Source organism: Necator americanus, chromosome V, assembly GCF_031761385.1.
Source record: "Necator americanus strain Aroian chromosome V, whole genome shotgun sequence".
Lineage (NCBI taxonomy): Eukaryota > Metazoa > Nematoda > Chromadorea > Rhabditida > Ancylostomatidae > Necator > Necator americanus.
The window spans coordinates 20152040-20169316 of record NC_087375.1 but is presented as its reverse complement, the minus strand read 5'-3'; the positions used below and the strand labels follow the sequence as shown (position 1 = coordinate 20169316).

General features: G+C 44.4%; 6 protein-coding genes across 7 annotated transcripts; 2 read left to right on the top strand and 4 right to left on the bottom strand.

Moving 5' to 3' along the window:
* Positions 1-6308: 6308 nt before the first annotated feature.
* On the top strand, positions 6309-6611 carry RB195_014516 (uncharacterized protein; the record flags this gene model as incomplete). The annotated part of the gene is made up of 1 exon (XM_064204823.1): positions 6309-6611. One exon carries the CDS (start codon positions 6309-6311, stop codon positions 6609-6611), a length of 303 nt encoding a protein of 100 aa, XP_064060704.1.
* A 1289-nt stretch (positions 6612-7900) lies between these two features.
* RB195_014515 (uncharacterized protein) lies at positions 7901-8251 on the bottom strand (the record flags this gene model as incomplete). Its single annotated transcript, XM_064204822.1, has 1 exon — positions 7901-8251. The coding sequence occupies one exon, from the start codon at positions 8249-8251 to the stop codon at positions 7901-7903; it is 351 nt and encodes a 116-aa protein (XP_064060703.1).
* A 135-nt stretch (positions 8252-8386) lies between these two features.
* On the top strand, positions 8387-8704 carry RB195_014514 (uncharacterized protein; the record flags this gene model as incomplete). Its single annotated transcript, XM_064204821.1, has 1 exon — positions 8387-8704. The coding sequence occupies one exon, from the start codon at positions 8387-8389 to the stop codon at positions 8702-8704; it is 318 nt and encodes a 105-aa protein (XP_064060702.1).
* A 1634-nt stretch (positions 8705-10338) lies between these two features.
* Positions 10339-10899, bottom strand: RB195_014513 (uncharacterized protein; the record flags this gene model as incomplete). The annotated part of the gene is made up of 1 exon (XM_064204820.1): positions 10339-10899. One exon carries the CDS (start codon positions 10897-10899, stop codon positions 10339-10341), a length of 561 nt encoding a protein of 186 aa, XP_064060701.1.
* A 270-nt stretch (positions 10900-11169) lies between these two features.
* Positions 11170-11412, bottom strand: RB195_014512 (uncharacterized protein; the record flags this gene model as incomplete). Its single annotated transcript, XM_064204819.1, has 1 exon — positions 11170-11412. One exon carries the CDS (start codon positions 11410-11412, stop codon positions 11170-11172), a length of 243 nt encoding a protein of 80 aa, XP_064060700.1.
* Positions 11170-12097, bottom strand: RB195_014511 (uncharacterized protein; the record flags this gene model as incomplete). 2 transcript variants are annotated; one of them, XM_013439399.2, is made up of 2 exons in its annotated part: positions 11170-11455; positions 11820-12097. In XM_013439399.2, 2 exons carry the CDS (start codon positions 12095-12097, stop codon positions 11170-11172), a joined length of 564 nt encoding a protein of 187 aa, XP_013294853.2. The 2 variants fall into 2 exon arrangements, with proteins under 2 accessions (XP_013294853.2, XP_064060699.1); XM_064204818.1 differs by lacking the exon at positions 11170-11455 and having other exon boundaries at positions 11744-12097.
* Positions 12098-17277: the final 5180 nt, after the last annotated feature.

Sequence of the window (17277 nt, the reverse complement as noted above, 5' to 3'; positions counted from 1 at the left end):
GCATGTGTAAGATCTTGGATTGCACGGATTTATTTCTCCTCCCATTTTTTGTGTAATTGCACACGTCTTTCATCTTTCGAAGTTTGCAATACGAAGAAAACCCTTTCTTCGCTATTTCAAAAGTTTCTGATTTCAGCAAGGTACCTCCTCAAAGTCTCTTCAAGAACTGGATTTCTGTCCTACTGTTTCTGTAACTCTGCATGATAAGTCTTCCTCCTAGACGGATTTTGGGATTTTTCAGTGATTTCGATCATAAGAAACACTAATCATGAACATCAGTTACGCGAAAAACGAGACACGAATTGAATCCATGCAAAGTATATTTATGTTAGAGGCATTGTGAGAAGAAAAAGAAACGATAAAACTAATGGAAAAGATTGGACAAAGTAGGTTTTTTTTAATACAAATAAACTACACAAGTAAAGTGATGAAAAATTTTTGAAAAGAATCACGATCATGATATATAATAACGAGCTTATTCTGTTAGATGTGTGTGAGTTTCAGTCACGAAATTCGAAAAATAGGGTGGAGCAGGCCCAGCAGCGTCGGATTGGTGCGTCGGCCAGATAGCTATAAAAGGGTATACGACGGGTCCCACAGCGGCGGATTGGTGCGTCGGCATCGTAGAGCGGGAAAATGGGGTGCGACGGGTCCGCCGGTGTCGGATTGGTGTGCCGCCATCGTAGTGCGGTTAAGGACATCACCCCACGAATCTGGGGTGGTGCGAGTTTCAGGTGGGTTATGCCTATGGTCGTAGACTATGAGGAGGAGGGTGATTCCGTTCATTTTTTCCCAATTGCCGTAGAAAACGGCCCGGAAGATACGGCTTTGAGCGTTCCGGCGCACTATTTTCCACAAGGAGTTCGGTTGGAGCGCGCCAACCCTGTGCTGCGCAGCATCTTCCGGGCCATTTTTTACGGCAATTAGGAAGAAATTGATGAAATCACACCCCTCTTCATAATTTACTATCCCGTATACGAATACTTCACCTGAAATCCGCACCACCTCAGATCCGTGGGGTGATGCCTTTAAAGGAGGAGACACGGGTCCAACAGCGTCGCATTGGTGCGCCGGTGCCAGATAGCTATAAAATGGGGTGCAACGGGTGCAACGGCATAGAAATATTGTGCCATAATGCAGTACTATCGCCCAGTAACTTCGTGTGCATGTCGCAAAAGGTAAACGTTGCAACCATTTCATACCCGTAATCACTGCCTGCGTTGCTTTTCTCCTCTATGACTCCGTGCGTCTGTTTCCTTCCACGTTTGCCTCAGTTTGGTATTTTACCTTCCTCAGAAAGTGGAAACACGAATGAAACCGGCTGCTTAAATAGTAGACAACAATTTACATGATCTGATAAGGAATATTACATTTATCAGTACGATGATGTCGTTCACGTCATTTTATGTTAAACACAATTCTTTGATAGCTATTGGGGAAAACAGAAAGAAAACTTATACTTCGAGTAATGCTTCAAGTGTGTCTGTATTATAATGGAATCGAAGGAGTGTTTCAAGCTAAAGTTTGAATATTCTCAAAATGTAGAACTGATGCGTTTAGAAGAAAAACTATGAAATATTTCACCTTTATTTACAGTAGAAAAGAAAGAAGAAAGTGTTGTTAGAAAATGTTGTTTTCTGTAAGATCAGAATTCTGTTAGAGAAACAGAATTCTGATCTTACAGAAATGTCAATACCATTAGTTCTTGATTAATTTTGACTAATTGATCAATGAAGCCGAGCGAAAAGAACATCACAAAAAAAAGTCTGAAGTCCGGCTTTAGTCGGACATTCATACTGGTACAAAATAAATACATGAAAAAAGAAAATAAAAAACCAGAGTTTTTTTGCTTTGCGCCGACCTTAGCTGCATTTGCAGCATTGGCGCTACTGTCTGCGACCACACAAATAGAAATGTGCAGCTGAGAATATATCTGTTCATTGCACATGTGTGTATTAGATGCTGCTCTCATTCACGAATATCTGCTCGCCCACTTCGTCTCGTGTTAATTCACGCAACTGCACTTGCCACACAACCTTCACACTGCTTTTTAACGTTGCCACCAGAGAATTCCGAGCTTTTATTACTTCCCCTGTAATTTTTTGACCTCCTTTGTCCAATTCGAAATCGTAATCTCATTACGTTGATTCCTGAAATTACGTGAGTTCTGGAGTGGATTAAATAAGCCCGCAGAACCATGTTACATCAAGTGATTAGTCTCCAAAACGGGCAAATAATTCTGAGTGATTTCGCCAAAATCTTGAAATGTATATTTACAGTTACATACTCGTTCTTACCGTTCATGTAAAGCTCAGGCATATTTCTATGTATATAGAATAACTGAAAACTAAAAAAATGACTTGTGATTGACGGGTCAGAGTAAGAAGCGTATACAAAGAAAACCTTGGAATAACTCATCTCAGCATCACGACTGCTATTTCCGATGCTAATGAATCACCGAGAAAGGAGACCCACCTGCTTATATACCTTCTTTTATTCGCATTGGCAGAACTTGGCCGAAAGTCCACTAGTCTACTCTACAGTCCACTACACTAGGATTACTAAAGAGGCTTGGTACCGTCCAGCTGACTAGGATCCCGAAAAGGGTATTCCACTGCCGCACCACGGGACCGCTCCAAGGAAGGGCCAGACATTGGTGGGCTGGCGGAGCAGACTGCCCCCGGATCCGGTGGAGCTCGCGCTGTGCTAGCCACCACATAGCGGCCTAGCGCCTCACGCGCAGTGTCCCATCCCCCTGCCCCAATCCCTCCTTCAGGGGCCTCGGGGCTGCCCCCCTGATCCCGTGCCCCAACCTGATGGTGTGCAGATTACATGGTACTACGTTATATACTGTTGTGCATTTGGATTGCAAAGATAGTTTATCATTATGACATCAGTACACGACGTCAACAGTACATACGCGACATAAGAGATGGATTGATGATATCGATCGGAGTCTGTCAGATAGTTACACGGTAGGGGTTCTCGGCTTTAAGGTGGATAACGGTGTGCGGTTCGGACCCTTTGGCAGTCAGCAGTGGTTTTGTTGTTGTAAATGGTTGTAGGTGGAAAACGGTGAACGACCGAAAACGACGAAAGGCGGAAACTCGCACCACAAAAGGGAAGAGAAGAAACTGGATGCTGAGTGCTTGGAACCAGTCCTTATATACTGCGGCTGACGCAGGAAAGCTACTGTAATACTCTGCCATTGCAAGGTCTCCTGCGCGTAGCATGAGAAAATGCTGCCGGCAGGCTGGAAAAGTCGTGGAGAACACTTCATCCACTAACAAAACACATTTCTCCGCAACGAAATTTCGCAATTTTGTCTATCGTCTAATTTTTTTAATTTTCGAAATAGTTACTCATAAACAACCTTCAATGCAGTGATACTGTGCATATTTCAGCAAGCTTGTGTCCCTGAGACGTAATAAGATTTGACACACAGACAACTGTGTAGTGGAATTTGCAATTAAGGTTGTAGGCAATTCCGTGAAGACGACATAGTCAGATATTTACCTTTCTTCCTTTTAGAGCTTGTGTAATTTTTCACATCTTTTTTTTTTGCGACGATAGGAAACAATGTTGAAGTTTAACTTTACGTTTAATCAGCTGGAGATCCTCCAAACAAAATTTTTAGGCGAAGCAACATCCCAATGAAGCCTTTAATAGGAGGAAATCTACCATACCGTATCAGCTACCCCTGTTATATGAAAAATTACGGCGCCGAGCAGAGTCAGATTTGGAAGCCTGGGTATACGTCATCATGTGCTGTTGTTTACTGAAACTGTTTGGCAGGGGAAGCCAAAGCTTGTGAAAAATAGCAGATTAATGGATCCCGTAACCAATGTTATAATATAGTGATACAGGCACTGGCCGTTGCGGGGCTCATAACCGTACTTGACCACGATACAATGTGGTCACTAACATATTAGCAACTCGACGCGGACAAAGGCAGCAGAGGGTCGCTGCAGATCTCGACAACAGTTTTATTATTCTTGATCAGCTGTATTCGTTGCGATTTTACCATGTGTTGTCCTCATACTTGGATAACTTATGTAACTGATGCAGTTAAGCGTTCTCCGAGAATGTGGAAATACCTAGGGCGTCCCCGAAATACCATAGAATATTCTTCACTCTCCTGAGATTCACGAAATCTTCTACATCACACTACATATCCATTTGTATACTCTATGTGGACTTGTGCATAGTTAGTGTTGTAAACTGTCCGGTCTGAAGTTCGTTTCGAAATGAATTTTAACCAAATTTTAGAAATGTTTTGCGATATACAAGTGTGATTGCTACTTGCCCTTGGTGGCCCTGCTTTAAATAAACGCTGTGAGGCGTTCGAGTGTACGCGTTGGGAACGTATGAGCTATACAACCTGTGCAGTCATATGGCGCAAAATTCCCATACAACATAGTGCTATCATTCAGAACAAAGACAACTATAGCCCACAACCTGAAAGGTCAGCAGTCTGAGGGGAGCATAGAGTCTTTGACAACAATCATTCCTTTCGCTGAACTCCTAAACACTCGCGTCGACCAAACTCCAACAAACCGCCCTGTGAAGCCTTCTAAGATATATGTGTGTGCCGTTAGACTATAGGAAACATGCATCAGAGTTCGGCCAGTCATCAGTATCGGAGACAGTGATATCCTGTCTATTGCAGTGATGCTGATGAAAAGAAGATAGGTGGCTGCGCTATAGCTGTGAGGAACGATTGCAACAACCTAGGTGGGGAAAATTTTGCTTAGCGTCATCTAAAAGCGCCTTTGTACCAGTGCGGGATCGCAGAGGACGTAAACACTGGACTTTGAGTGCACATGCACCCACGAAAATCACTGTGGACAACAGTAAGGATGCCTGCTGTGATGGATTGAATGCGTTGATGTCTATAATACCCAAGCAGCAGGTGGTCAATGTCGGAATCGATGAGGGGAACGGTCAAGAGGTACCCGTATGATGTGCCGCCGCGTATCCAGAAGGCTAATGAGCGTTGTTAATTGCACCGCGCGTCTCCTGACACCATCTTAATCGCTACAGTAGCCTGATTGCTCCTCTTGTACTACGTCTTCGAGACGCCCCGCCCACGCCACCCTCCCCTTCCATTCCGCCGTGTCTACCGTTCTTACGACGATTTTTTTTTTCGCCGCGCCTACAGCTCTTATGATGCGCTTTTAAAATCGAACGAAAAAGAAAGTACCTGGTATTAGATGTTGTTCGAAGGTCTAAATAAAGTGTGCTTGTAAGTTAATATAAAAGAAGGAAAGAATGAAATAGTTTTGTAAAAGTGATATGCCATTTAGAAATGCGAGTGAAAATGAAATTATCCTGTTTCGACTTGTTAGGTGGAAAACCCTCGTTCATCTCTGGGAATGCAAGAGGTGTTTCAAAAAATGTCCCACTGATCGGTGTTATGCTATCTTCTTTACTTTTTTCACTCTCTAAGGATTTCTTTTTGCTTATCTAGCTGGGAAAACTGGTATCCAACGATTAACGAGGCGCGAATAATACCTCGAAGACATACACTGTACCTAAAGGTATATCTCAAAGATCCAAAGGTCTCTTTTCGCCACTAATACACCTAACCTGTCATATCGATTTTATGCAGGGAATAGGTGGAAATGAAGCGATAAAACGCTGTTGAAAGAAGTTTGGTATAAGCATTATATCTAAGTAAAATTTTGAAAAGATAAAATGTAGAAAGGAGTTCAAAAATGTATGCAAAGTAATAAGCGCATAAAGTTGGTGTTATTATAGCTGCAGTTGAAAGTTGAACACGAATTCGTTGAATGGCATGCTTATGCACTGCTAGTTTATATAGAAGACTTAGGGCATGAAATGTGTTAAATTATGAGGTGTGTGAGAATATAAGCATGTTATTCTTTTCCCTGGAGCATCTTTTTGAAATAATTTTTACTTATGTAAAATGACATTGGATAGAAGAATCTACTTCTTCTCTTTTATTCCCAATAATATGCGCTTAGTTTACTATATCCGTACATAAGAATTCGCTGCGGCAATTCGTTCTTCACTCCCTCTCCAAAATTCGCACTATCTACCGCTTCGTCGCGGCACGAACGTCGCGCGCGGCGTTGATTAGAGAGCAATAGGGAGGCGGAGTGTAGGTGATCTCAGGCGGTCGTGGAGGATATCTAGCTGGTGGAGCGGCAGCCGTAATTACGCGGAGGAGCGCGGTGCTGAAAGAGGACAAGAGCGGTCAGCCGGTTTTCACGGGAACCTCTTCTCCCAGACCCAATCGATGCAAATGCGAAGATGGGACTCAAAAAACAATCCGATGTGCTAAAATGGTATCATCCAGGGAAGGCACCACAGATAACTACACCATCTGTTCGACTTGTGTGAACAGACAGGTCTCATCATTGCCTCCACGTTCAAGAGAAATCATCGACACCAAATGGAGGGTGAGGACTCTCAAACTTCGGCTCGACTTTCTTACGAGGAACACCCCTCAGTCGGGTATCCGAAGGGCCAGAGCTATTTGGGACGTTGCTTTTGACTCTGATCACCGTCCATTTGGTGACGATGATTTCTTCTCAGTCTCAAGATACGGTTCCAAAAGAGGAACCGAGGAGTACCTCTTCAACTGAAAATCGACATGACAGGTCTAAAAGAGGATGAAGTCAGAACGAATTTCCGCCAACGGGTGTCTATTCGTGTTGGAATACGGACCAAGAAATAGCTTTGTGATGCGGATTCCTTTACAAAATGCATTCAGGACGCTGCAAGGAAAACACTATCGGTTCTAATGCCGCGGAAGAAATTTGCCTTTGCATCTGTGGAAACAAAATCCACACATTTCCGTATGTGCAGCCCGCAGCACTGGCGATTTTAGCCAGAAAAAACGTCCCGAAAGGAGGTTGCGTCGTCAGCTGCGAAAGGACCACGAAAGCGAATGAACGTCAAGAGTCAAGAAGTATGGGAAGGCGTGGGAGGACAAAAACCCCCGGAAAGCCAATGCCTTACTAAAACAGTATAACGGCAAAATGAAAACATGTTCTCCACTCCTTAACATTCTCTATGTAGTGGCTGTCGGTGAAGCGACTTTTCCAATTTGGTGGGATCCCTTCAAGACCTTGCTGATGCGGCAAGCGACATGGGTGCTAAATTAAAGCACGTTCATAGACAGACAAATGCGGTTAAAGAGAAACCATTGGAGGTTCTGTCTCTGAGATATCCAAGATGAAAGAGAGAAAATCCTGGAGAAACCACGGAATGGCGCAGAAATACTGGAATTCCTCCATCTTTTTTTCGTCGCATGGTCACCCGTTCAATGCGGATCGAAGAAAGGATACCTGGCTCGGGCAGGCACCCTATCACAACTGCCCTCCAAAAGAAGTTTACCGTCACGTTCCTTAGGAACTATCGAAGAATCTCTTTGCTACGTGTTGTGTACAAGGTCTTAGCGTGGATTATACTGAACTGTCTTATTTTACATTGCGAAGAAAGAACGCTGAACGGGGAAGTTGGTGTTCATCTTGGCCGAGCCACGACTGATCAAGTGTTCATCGAAAGGAGATTGATCGAAATCTGACAGCGGTATTCGAAGCCAATGCAATTAGCCTTCCTAGACTTTCGATTCTCCTCATCGAGGCGGACTCCTCAACGCGCTCAGCGCCAATGGAGTACCAGGAAAGTTCGTTCGCTTGCTTGACGGCATGAATCAGCAAACAACTGCTGCAGCTCGAACACCAGCCAGATGTACAACACTGTTTGATGTGGTAAGTGGAGTAAGAGAAAAATGCAGTTGCAGGATCCTTTCTGTTCAACATCGCCATCGATGACGTCATGCGAAGAGCAGTCAATCAATGTCCTGTCAACATCGTTTGAACACCATTATGGTGACCCTTGATCGATCTTGAAAGCGCCGACGATGTTGTTATTCGCGGAGAGCAGTACGGAACTTCAGTATGTTGTCCGCCTTGTATCGAAGCTGGCTGCAGCCTATGGACTGCGTTAACGCCTTGATAAGTGCAAGCGGATGTGGGTCTCTTCGAGATCCCGAATACGAACCAGGATGGGCAGACAACCGATCGAACTCGTCGATGACTTCTGTTACCTGTTCTAAATTTGAAAAACAATGACAGCTACGAAAGACATATTCAGCAAAGATCGGTAAGGTCACTTTTACATCTAACTCCTTAACGAAATGTCCGTGGTCGACTTCCTCACCAAAGAAGTCAAGCTGGGAGTCTATTAATCTGCAATTCGCTCCATCATGATGATCCATGACTATCGGAAACTTGGTCAGCACCGTCTGCGATGATGGAGCAGCCAGATTGCACGGAAAGGAAGCTAATTAGACGGCTATTTGGCTACTTTTGGCTTGAGTGATACCGCAGTGAAGGTCTTTACGCAGAAGTCGATGCGGTGCACCGGCGGAGGACATAAGTTACCAACATTCAATTTAACCACCATCGTAGCTACAGAAGATCGTCGTCGCTTCTTTGGTCATACATTAAGGAGACCAACAGATCGCTTTGTTCTGGGAGGTTTGTCGGGTTCAAAGTGGATAAGACCAAATGGCCAAAAACGGAAGTTCTGGACGGAGCTGGTGAAGGATGACCTGGGGACACTCGGCATGCATAGGCAATACAAGGAAGACGTATGTTTTCACGGGATATGGAATAACGACGAATGGATTAATTCTGTGCAAGCTCTCGCAGAAGATCGGGAAGGTTGAGGAGAACTATGTTCAAAGACGACACACATCGGCAAAAAAGCGGACAATCGTGTCAGGTGATATCAGCCTGGCGATCTACTCAAAGGCAGCATACCACGATTCTAAGGTGGTGCGGATTTCAGGTGGAGTATCCGTATAGGGGGTCGAAGATTATGGAGACAGGAGTAGTTCCGCTCATCTCTCCCTGCATCACTGTAAACAGACGTCTACGGAACGACGTCTCTTATGACGTCCTCTACTGCAACGCGCCACCCTTGCGCCGCGCCCCCGTCTGAAATGAACTGTCCATTGGGGTGTCCGAATGACCCGATATAGGTATACTCCAACGAAAATCCATATCACGCGAGACCCGTGGAGTGATGCCTTTAATGAGAAATGTTTCAAGCTGGGTAGATGCTTTTGTTCTGGTCTGATCAGACCTTAGTTCGTGAAGTGGTGCCGTTAAAAGTATGCATCCCTGGAAAGAATAGTGATAAACATGTTATGGTCCTTTTGTGTGAAAATGGAGGGACACGTATAATCTGAGGGAGAGTGGATGGAACGACTCATTGCTGGGAAAGGTAATAGGTTAATAAAAATCGTTGTTGTTTGTGCTTCGAATTCCATTCGGCTGCTTTTGTTGAATATTCTGCGTGAATCCTCCAACGCAGGTGTCATTCAAACAAAAACGCCACAGTTAAAATTCTGGATTTGATGAATACAACGAGAATAGTCAGGGAACCAGTGTATATTGCTAGGTTTACAATAGATACCGTAGAAATACGAGTAATCTTCAATTTCAACTTAAATTAAATCTGTGCTAGTAAGTCACATGCCTTCCTTCTTTCATTTGCTAACCTTCTATAGACGTTATCTAATTACGTTTACGTTCCATAAATGTTTCGTGAATGGAGTATTCATAAACATTACTCTCTGAAGGATATGTCGGAACAAAAGATGAATTTGTGAGTGATTTCAGAAAGGAATATGAAGTTTCCAATCGCCTTATGAAAACAATTTTGAAAAAAAAAATTCTAGATTTTTTCCAGAGAAGATTTCTTGAGCCTCCTTCTTCACTCAACTATTTTCTTGAACTTGATCACCTTGATCATCTTGACTCCTGTTGATCTTCGAACTGCTCGAGCGAGCGCCAGTAATTCTTCCATTTGTCCTGATCGCATGCCAGAGTCGCCCAATGGTTCCTCCTTTTGCGTGGGACACGAAGAGCATCATAATTTTCTTTGAAAGACTTCGTAAAGAAATCTGATCATCGGGTCGGAGGTCCTCCTGCAGTGCGCTTAATATCGCGGGGAACCCAGTCGCTCACGGCTCTGGTCCAACGGTTGTCGTGAAAGCGCATCACGTGTCCAGCCCACCTTATATTACTTTTATTGGCAAACGCAGCGGCGTCTCTGATCTTCGATCACTAACGTGGTGGAGAACTGCGAATCCCGTCCCTCACTTGCGTGAAACGGGACTAGCATCACTCTCTCAATTGCGCGTTCAGTGACGCTCGCCGCGTTTTCTTCCTGCTTGCGAAATGCGCAAGTTTTCGACGCATAGGTCAAAGTAGGAAGTACAGTGGTGTTCAAGGGGTGAGCACGGAGCCGGATGTTCTTGGTCTTCTTCACTACATCCTTGATGCTCTTATACTCTCACCAAGCCGCTCTCCTCTTGCCCAGCTCGGGCGTCAGGTCGTTCATCACGTTCAATTCCCGATCCAGATAAAAGTATCTGCATTCGGATATGTTGGTTCTGTTGAGCGTGAATGGAGCATCCGAGACCCATCCGTTGCGCATGAGTATCGTCTTTTGCAGATTCAGCTGAAGACCGATGCATCTACATGTTTCGTCGAACTCGGTCAGCATTCGTTCCGCTTGGCTGATGCTAGGTATTATCAATACGATGTCATCAGCGAAGCGCAAATGGTGTAGCTGCCGGCCGTCGACCTTCACTCCCATGTCGTCCCATTCCAACTTTCGCATTGCGTTCTCGAGGATGGCTGTGAATATTTTGGGTGAGATTGTACCACCCTGTCGGATCCCCCTCTTCACGTCAATGATGATGTTCTTGTAGAATGGCGAAATTCCGGTCGTGAAGTTACTGTACAACTCTCGAAGTACCTTTATGTACTGAGTGGGGACGCCTTGGTTGTCCAAGGCTTCCACGACCGCTTCCGTCTCAACTGTCTCAACTGTACGGTTTGTTACTGACATGATGGCATATCGTACTTTGGACGGGAGAACCTTTGGAATGATGTGTCCATCTTCCCTCAGATGGTGAGGAGGCAAATAGACATGGCTGTCGAAGAGATCAGACTAGAAGTCGCAGATGATTTTCTCCATCCCCTTCTTGATGCAATGGTTGTTCCCTTCGGGTTCCGGAGAGCAGTCAACCTCGTCTTGCGACTGGCGAAGACTGGACGAGCATAGCGTAGGGTTTTTCCCGCCTCTGCAGCTTCAACCAGCACTTCTGCTATTCTCTCTTTAAGATCTTCCTTCATCGCCTCTCTGCAATGCCTTGCGAGCTCGGACGTGAGTTCTTCGTTCTCCTGCGGCTCGTGCCGCTCCACGCTGGCGTATCAGCTCAAAAATTTCAAGAGACAGAAGTCTCTTGGTGGCTTTGAAACTCTCAGCCTTCTTCGTGCAGTCGTGAAGGTGTTCAACGAGCCGGTCATATTCCTCGTCGATGTTGTCCATTGCGGAATCTTCCAAAAAGCTGTCTAGCATGGCGAAAAGATCCCAGTTAGTGATAGTTCTGGGACTTCCCTCTCTGAACTCTGCGGCTTTCTCTTCTTTGCGAGTAAATGAAAATCTTCCCTGGAGGAGGCGATGGACCGATCCCGTTTAGAACTTTCATTACGGTACCCTCCACTAGGTGACTCCCACATCCAGCGTAGAGAGGAGGGCTTCTGGAACTGCGAATTCACATGGATGGTTTTAGTAATCATGATGGACTCGGAGAACCTCTCCCCCTGTTCATTCTACTGTAAACCGTGGGTCCAGATGTGAAGTTCCTCAGGCGTTTTTCTTGGGCCAACTTTGGCATTGAAATCGCCAATTATGAATTTGTAGAAGGCATGATTCTCTCGGTAGAAATTCTCCAGGTCCATATAGAAACTTCTTCTTCTCCGTACCTTGATGTTGGAGCGTAAGCGACGAAGATAGTCAAGCCTGGTGTTGGACCACGCCTACTCATCCGAAGACGTCCGGTTCGGGTCGTAAGTTGTTCGAAAGAGTCGATGTTCTTTGCTATACTCATGTTGACGAGGACGCCAACTTCTCCAACACCTCTACTATCGTATGTTCCTAAGAACAGTTCTTCTGCGGTCTCATATACGGCGTTGAAAGAGTGACGTCGTCTGGTCTCGGTCAGTCCGATGACGTCGTACTTGATCTTCTTGGCTTGCATCATCAGATGGCCGCTTTCGATGCAAGAGTACGTGCGTTGTAAGTACAAATCGTCATCCTAGTCCTTTTCCGTTTCGGTAGCCTACATGACTTCTGCAACCCCGACATTCCTGGCGCTACCGTACTAGGCTTTCCTCCGGAATCAGAAGACTCCTTTCTATTGCTGTGACATGCAAAAAAATTTTAAAACCCATGGGCAGGTTCCAAGCCTCAAGTCGCATGAGTTTTCGGGAGAATTTCCGTTCTCCCGAAGTGGACATGTGGAGTTTATTTGTTGGAGGCGACACCAAACCGCCTCCTTTGCACTTCCGAGTGATTGCAGTCTTTTGGCAAGACCGACGTGTGGGATAAAAGGATGTCATGAGTCAGTCCTGGCTCAGCGGAAACAGGGAGTCCGTCCCTTGAATCCACCCGCGACTCTTCGCAAGCACAAGGTCGCTTTTGGTCTGCCACCAGGAGACGCGCCACGTAGCCTCTAACCGGCTGTGATCCCTCTGGTGAGGGAGATCCGTGGTTTCATTACATAGCCGAGTTTCTCAGTGGACAGCCTCTTCGATACTACTCACTGACGACATAGATAAGAACCAACCACCATCCGAAGGCGCACCTCGTCCACATAAGGATTCAATGACTCCACTAGTTGGCATCGTACGGATCATGCGCATAAATTGCGCGCATTGGCAATTCTTGCCATCGTGGTTTTTGGTTTCCTCACAGTTGCAGCGATACTATATAAGTTGAGTTGGGTATGTAAACAGTTTCTGGTTAAAAACATGCAGTAAGCGCAGAATCGCCCGACATCGATGAAGGTGTGTACAGCGAACATTTGGAGCGTACACCAGCTGAGGAGGATAAGATAACGAGTCATAGTGAACAGGTCCCTGTCAGTGAGAGTAGAGAGAGCGTTGCTATCCACCACCTGATAAAATGTTCGAATTTCTTGGTGTAGGGGTGGGTGTATTGTAGCGGTTAGAGGGTCCGCTTCCTGCACGATCGATCGGAGGTTCGAATCCGCCCTAGAGCCCACCAAGCCTTTCATCCCTCCGGGGTCGATAAATTGGTACCTCCGAGGTCGATAAATTGGTATCAGACTTGTCTGGAAGGACAAATGCACTGACTTGACACATCGGCTAGCCACTGCAAGTCATTGTATAGGCCAGTTACACGTTCGTAAACCTCAAATGATTCTGAATTCAAGTGAACATGGGGACGCATCCCAAGATGATTGATTAACGCCAGAAACTTTGTCCTTTGTCCTTCTTGGACTATGGATGCGAAACTAACGATACTTCATAGTGAAAACTTTTTCACAAATAGACGCCTTTGATGTTCGTGAGACTCTGTGAGCAGCCATAGCTTAAAAGTATCACCCGACGAATCTGGGGTGGTACGGGTTTCAGGCGGGTAATGCCTATACAGGGTCGGGGTGGTTCCGTTCATCTCTCCCTGTATCAGTGTAAACGGATGACCCTGAAAGGCCGTTTCTTACGACGTCCTCGCATTGCAACAGAAACGGTCGTAAGAAACAGCGTTTTGTGGTCATCCGTTCACACTGATGCAGGGAGAGATGAACGGAATAACCATCTTCCCGGCAATCTACGACCCCGTATAGGCGATACCCGCCTGAAATCCCTATAACCCCAGATTTGTAGGGTGATGCCTTTAAGGGTGGTATAGCGCAATCAGTGAAAAGTTTCGTTGTGGTTGCACGATAGATCGAGGTTCGAATCTGCAGCAGTCCCAACCAAACATTTCACCTCCCCGAAGTCGATAAATTGGTACCAGACTTGCTTGGAGGGGTAAAAGTACTGTCAGTAGCGCGTTCATAAACCTCAAACGAGTCCAAACAAACTGGAGTCGAACACGTTGGCGCATTGTATAGGGATTAGTTAACGCCATGTACGTTATCCTTTATCCTTTAAACTCTTAGCTTACATTTTCTACTATTTGTTCTTGTTAGAAGTAGGACATTCCCAATTTTCTCCTGTTACTTCTTTTCTTGTGGAGTTTTCTTGCTTCCTACTTGTTTGTTGAGTATGGAAGTGGCGGTTCTCATCTGATCTTCTTTCTAGTTATTTTTTTGTAGGAAGCCTCCCAAGTGTCTACACTAGTTTTGTTTTGTTGCCTAACTTTCTTGTTTGCTCAAGTATTTTTCGTGACATTTGTGCAAACTCCTTTTTTTGTAATGATATCCTGAGTTAAATCAATCGAATTTGGTTAATTTTGTTGCGTTCAAATACAAGCAGTTTGCAAAGGTAAATTTGATTTGAAGAATTTCACAAAAGAAATTGCGCAGCTATCAAAAGGTCTCGACCTGTGACTTGTATCCACGTCTATGCTATCTGGAAATGAAGGTTGGAAAAAGCTCTACTAAAAACAGGGTTTTGGCGTAACGGAGAAACAGGATTTTCGGAACATTCTAGGTTTGCAAAGATTTTGTTAATATTGTTCGATCGTTCAAGTGAGTCAAATGGTGAAAAGAGAACCTTTTTAGACTTTAAACCTTAGTTTTTGAGAAAGGTTTGTGAAATGGATGTGAGACCGTTAATTTATTTTATAGTTTAGTGTCGTTATCACGTTTTTGGCACGCCTTTTCTCCCAAAAAAAACAATAACGACACAAGGAATAAAATTGAATACGTTGTGCCCGATCCAGAATAACCAAGTTTCCTAGCAAAAATCGCTATTGTCCGAGAAACGTTAGTGGTCTAGCAATCTCACGATGGTCTCAGAACGTCAATACGATTAGTTGAGTTCGTCAGCTAACCTCACAGAATTCAATGCCGCTACGCAAACAGATCTGATTCGGAGAGGTACTCAGACTAAATCCCTGTTGTTTGCTCGAAATGAGGTTCAAAATATTATCTTTTTTCGCTTTCTTTCAATTCAAAATACTATCTTTTTTCGCTTTCTTTCAAACTCAAAAATTAGGCAGAAGAAAAAAAGAAAGAAGAAGATTATTTTAGCAAAGTTCAATTTAAAAATGTATCTGAAATATAGTCTACTTACGCCTATAACCTAATTTATCGTCCGTAAGCTGTTTACAAGATTGAACCCTAACAGGATTGTAAGAGTGCTAGATGAAGGAAAACTATGCGAACAAGCAGGGTTTCGAAGAGGATTCAGCTCGATTGGCCTTACTGACGCTGAAATCCTCGAATAACTGAGGACTCCCTACACAGCATATAAAGGTGCTTTGAGAGTTGTACAGCAACTTCTCGACTGGAACTACGCCACTCTACAAGAATATCGTTATCAGCGTAAAGAGGGTTTCAAAAGGGAAACACAGTTCCATCGAAAATATTCACGGCCACGAAAGGAGGCGTGGAAGTTAATGGTCGGCATTTGCATTTCTGCGCTTTGCTGATGACGTCGTTCCGATAAAATCTAGCGTTAATCGAATGCTATCCGAATTTGGCGAAACATGTGGGTCTACACACGTTTTCCATCTTCAGCTGAACCTGCAAAGGACGATGTTCATAAGAAACGGTTGACCCTCGGATGCGCAATTGGTGAGAGCTTTCGGTGCGACAGCACGGTCGGTTAAAGGCAGCATTTCACGAATCTGACGTGATATGGATTTCCCATAGAAGGCTTCCATACAGGATAGTATGTTGTGAAAAGCGAGGTCGTTCCGCTCATTTCTCTGCAAAAATCGCCCGGAGCCTGCCGCTTTTTTACGATGGCTTGCGTTACAACGCGCCACCCTAGTGCACGCGCCGCATCAACGAGCGAGCCTTCGAGGATTAATAATGTCTCCTCACCAGCTATTCAAATTAAGCTAATGGAGAGACTGCCGAGAGAGATGGAACGTGTACATTGAGGCGCGTTCTAGCCCACCTCGTAGGAAATAAAGCGATTTCCATGCCATTTCTCACGACGATCATGGAGAGTTGAGCAGAACCACGCAGTTTTCTGCAGTCTACGACCTCTTATAAAAGCATTCTATGAGAAATCCATAACACGTCAGATTCGTGATATGCTGCCTTTAATGGACCGAAACCGTCCTATACCCAACCACCAAATTGTCTATGAAGATAAAAACAGTTACTTGAGTTACTACTTCAGTTAGTTACTTAAACAGTTACATCGGTTAACCCCCGCAAGTAATCGTATAGGCCAAATGCGGGTTCGAAATCTCAAGCGATTCTGAGTTGAGGTGACCGACTTGGGGCATCGAAACACCAACATATCACCATCATGTTATCTTCTGTTCCGTTGTTGCAAACACCTCGATTAACGTGTAAGAACTTTTCACTTGGAATCGTCAATATTTCTAAGCCGCTTCAAAACAAGCATAGAAAAGAAAAAAAGGAAAGAGAACCAAAAAATAGAGCAAATATTTACGTAGTACTTGTAGGATTTGCACCGTAGCAGAAAGACTAAGCAAGTACAAATCCTTTTTTCTTTTAAGTGGATGAGAGTAGTAAAATAAGCAGTATCTCTTAGCTAGAGGAAGAAGAGGAGTGTGGAAAACGCCCTTGTTTTGTTTGCAGACGAGCAAAATTCTTCAAGCGATTCTTGAAGCTCCATTGGAATACTACTGGAAAAAAGAAATGTGTTTTTAATATGTCTCGAGATGTTTTATGTTGAAAAAGCCTCATCCATCATATCTTAAAAATCGTAGTGGTTATTTTATTTTAGCTTTTCTATGCATTTTCCTTCTTTGAAAGAATAAAGGCATTTCTGGGCAAATGAAAAAAATCAGTGGTGCTCTGATAGTGTTGATGTTAGTTTACGTGACTTAAAATTATGAAACGCAGGAACTTTACTGCCTACAGAGAGTAACTCAGGGAAATGGTCATTGCTAAGACTCTATAGGTCCGAATCGCCCTATCAATACTTCTCTATATGGTTATAAGAATACAGATCTGTAGTAGGCTCCTGACTGGAGTGTCCAGTGAAGTATTAGTGCATTGGTATAAAAGTTTCAGGTTGGTCTCACTAATAGTTGTTGAGCTTACTGCTATGGGACAGCGTGATGCTAATTCTTCTCGCAACTTCTGCGTCCTCCACCAGAGAGACGCATATGGTGCAAAAAGCTGGCTCAAAATTAGATCCTTAGATTTATTCTAGCCTACTTAATAGAAAGTGGTTCTCATACTGCTACTCGGTTAAAATGGCAGAGAGGAGAGAGAATTCTCCCAGCACACGTGCTGGTCACTCACAATGTGCCGCGACGATT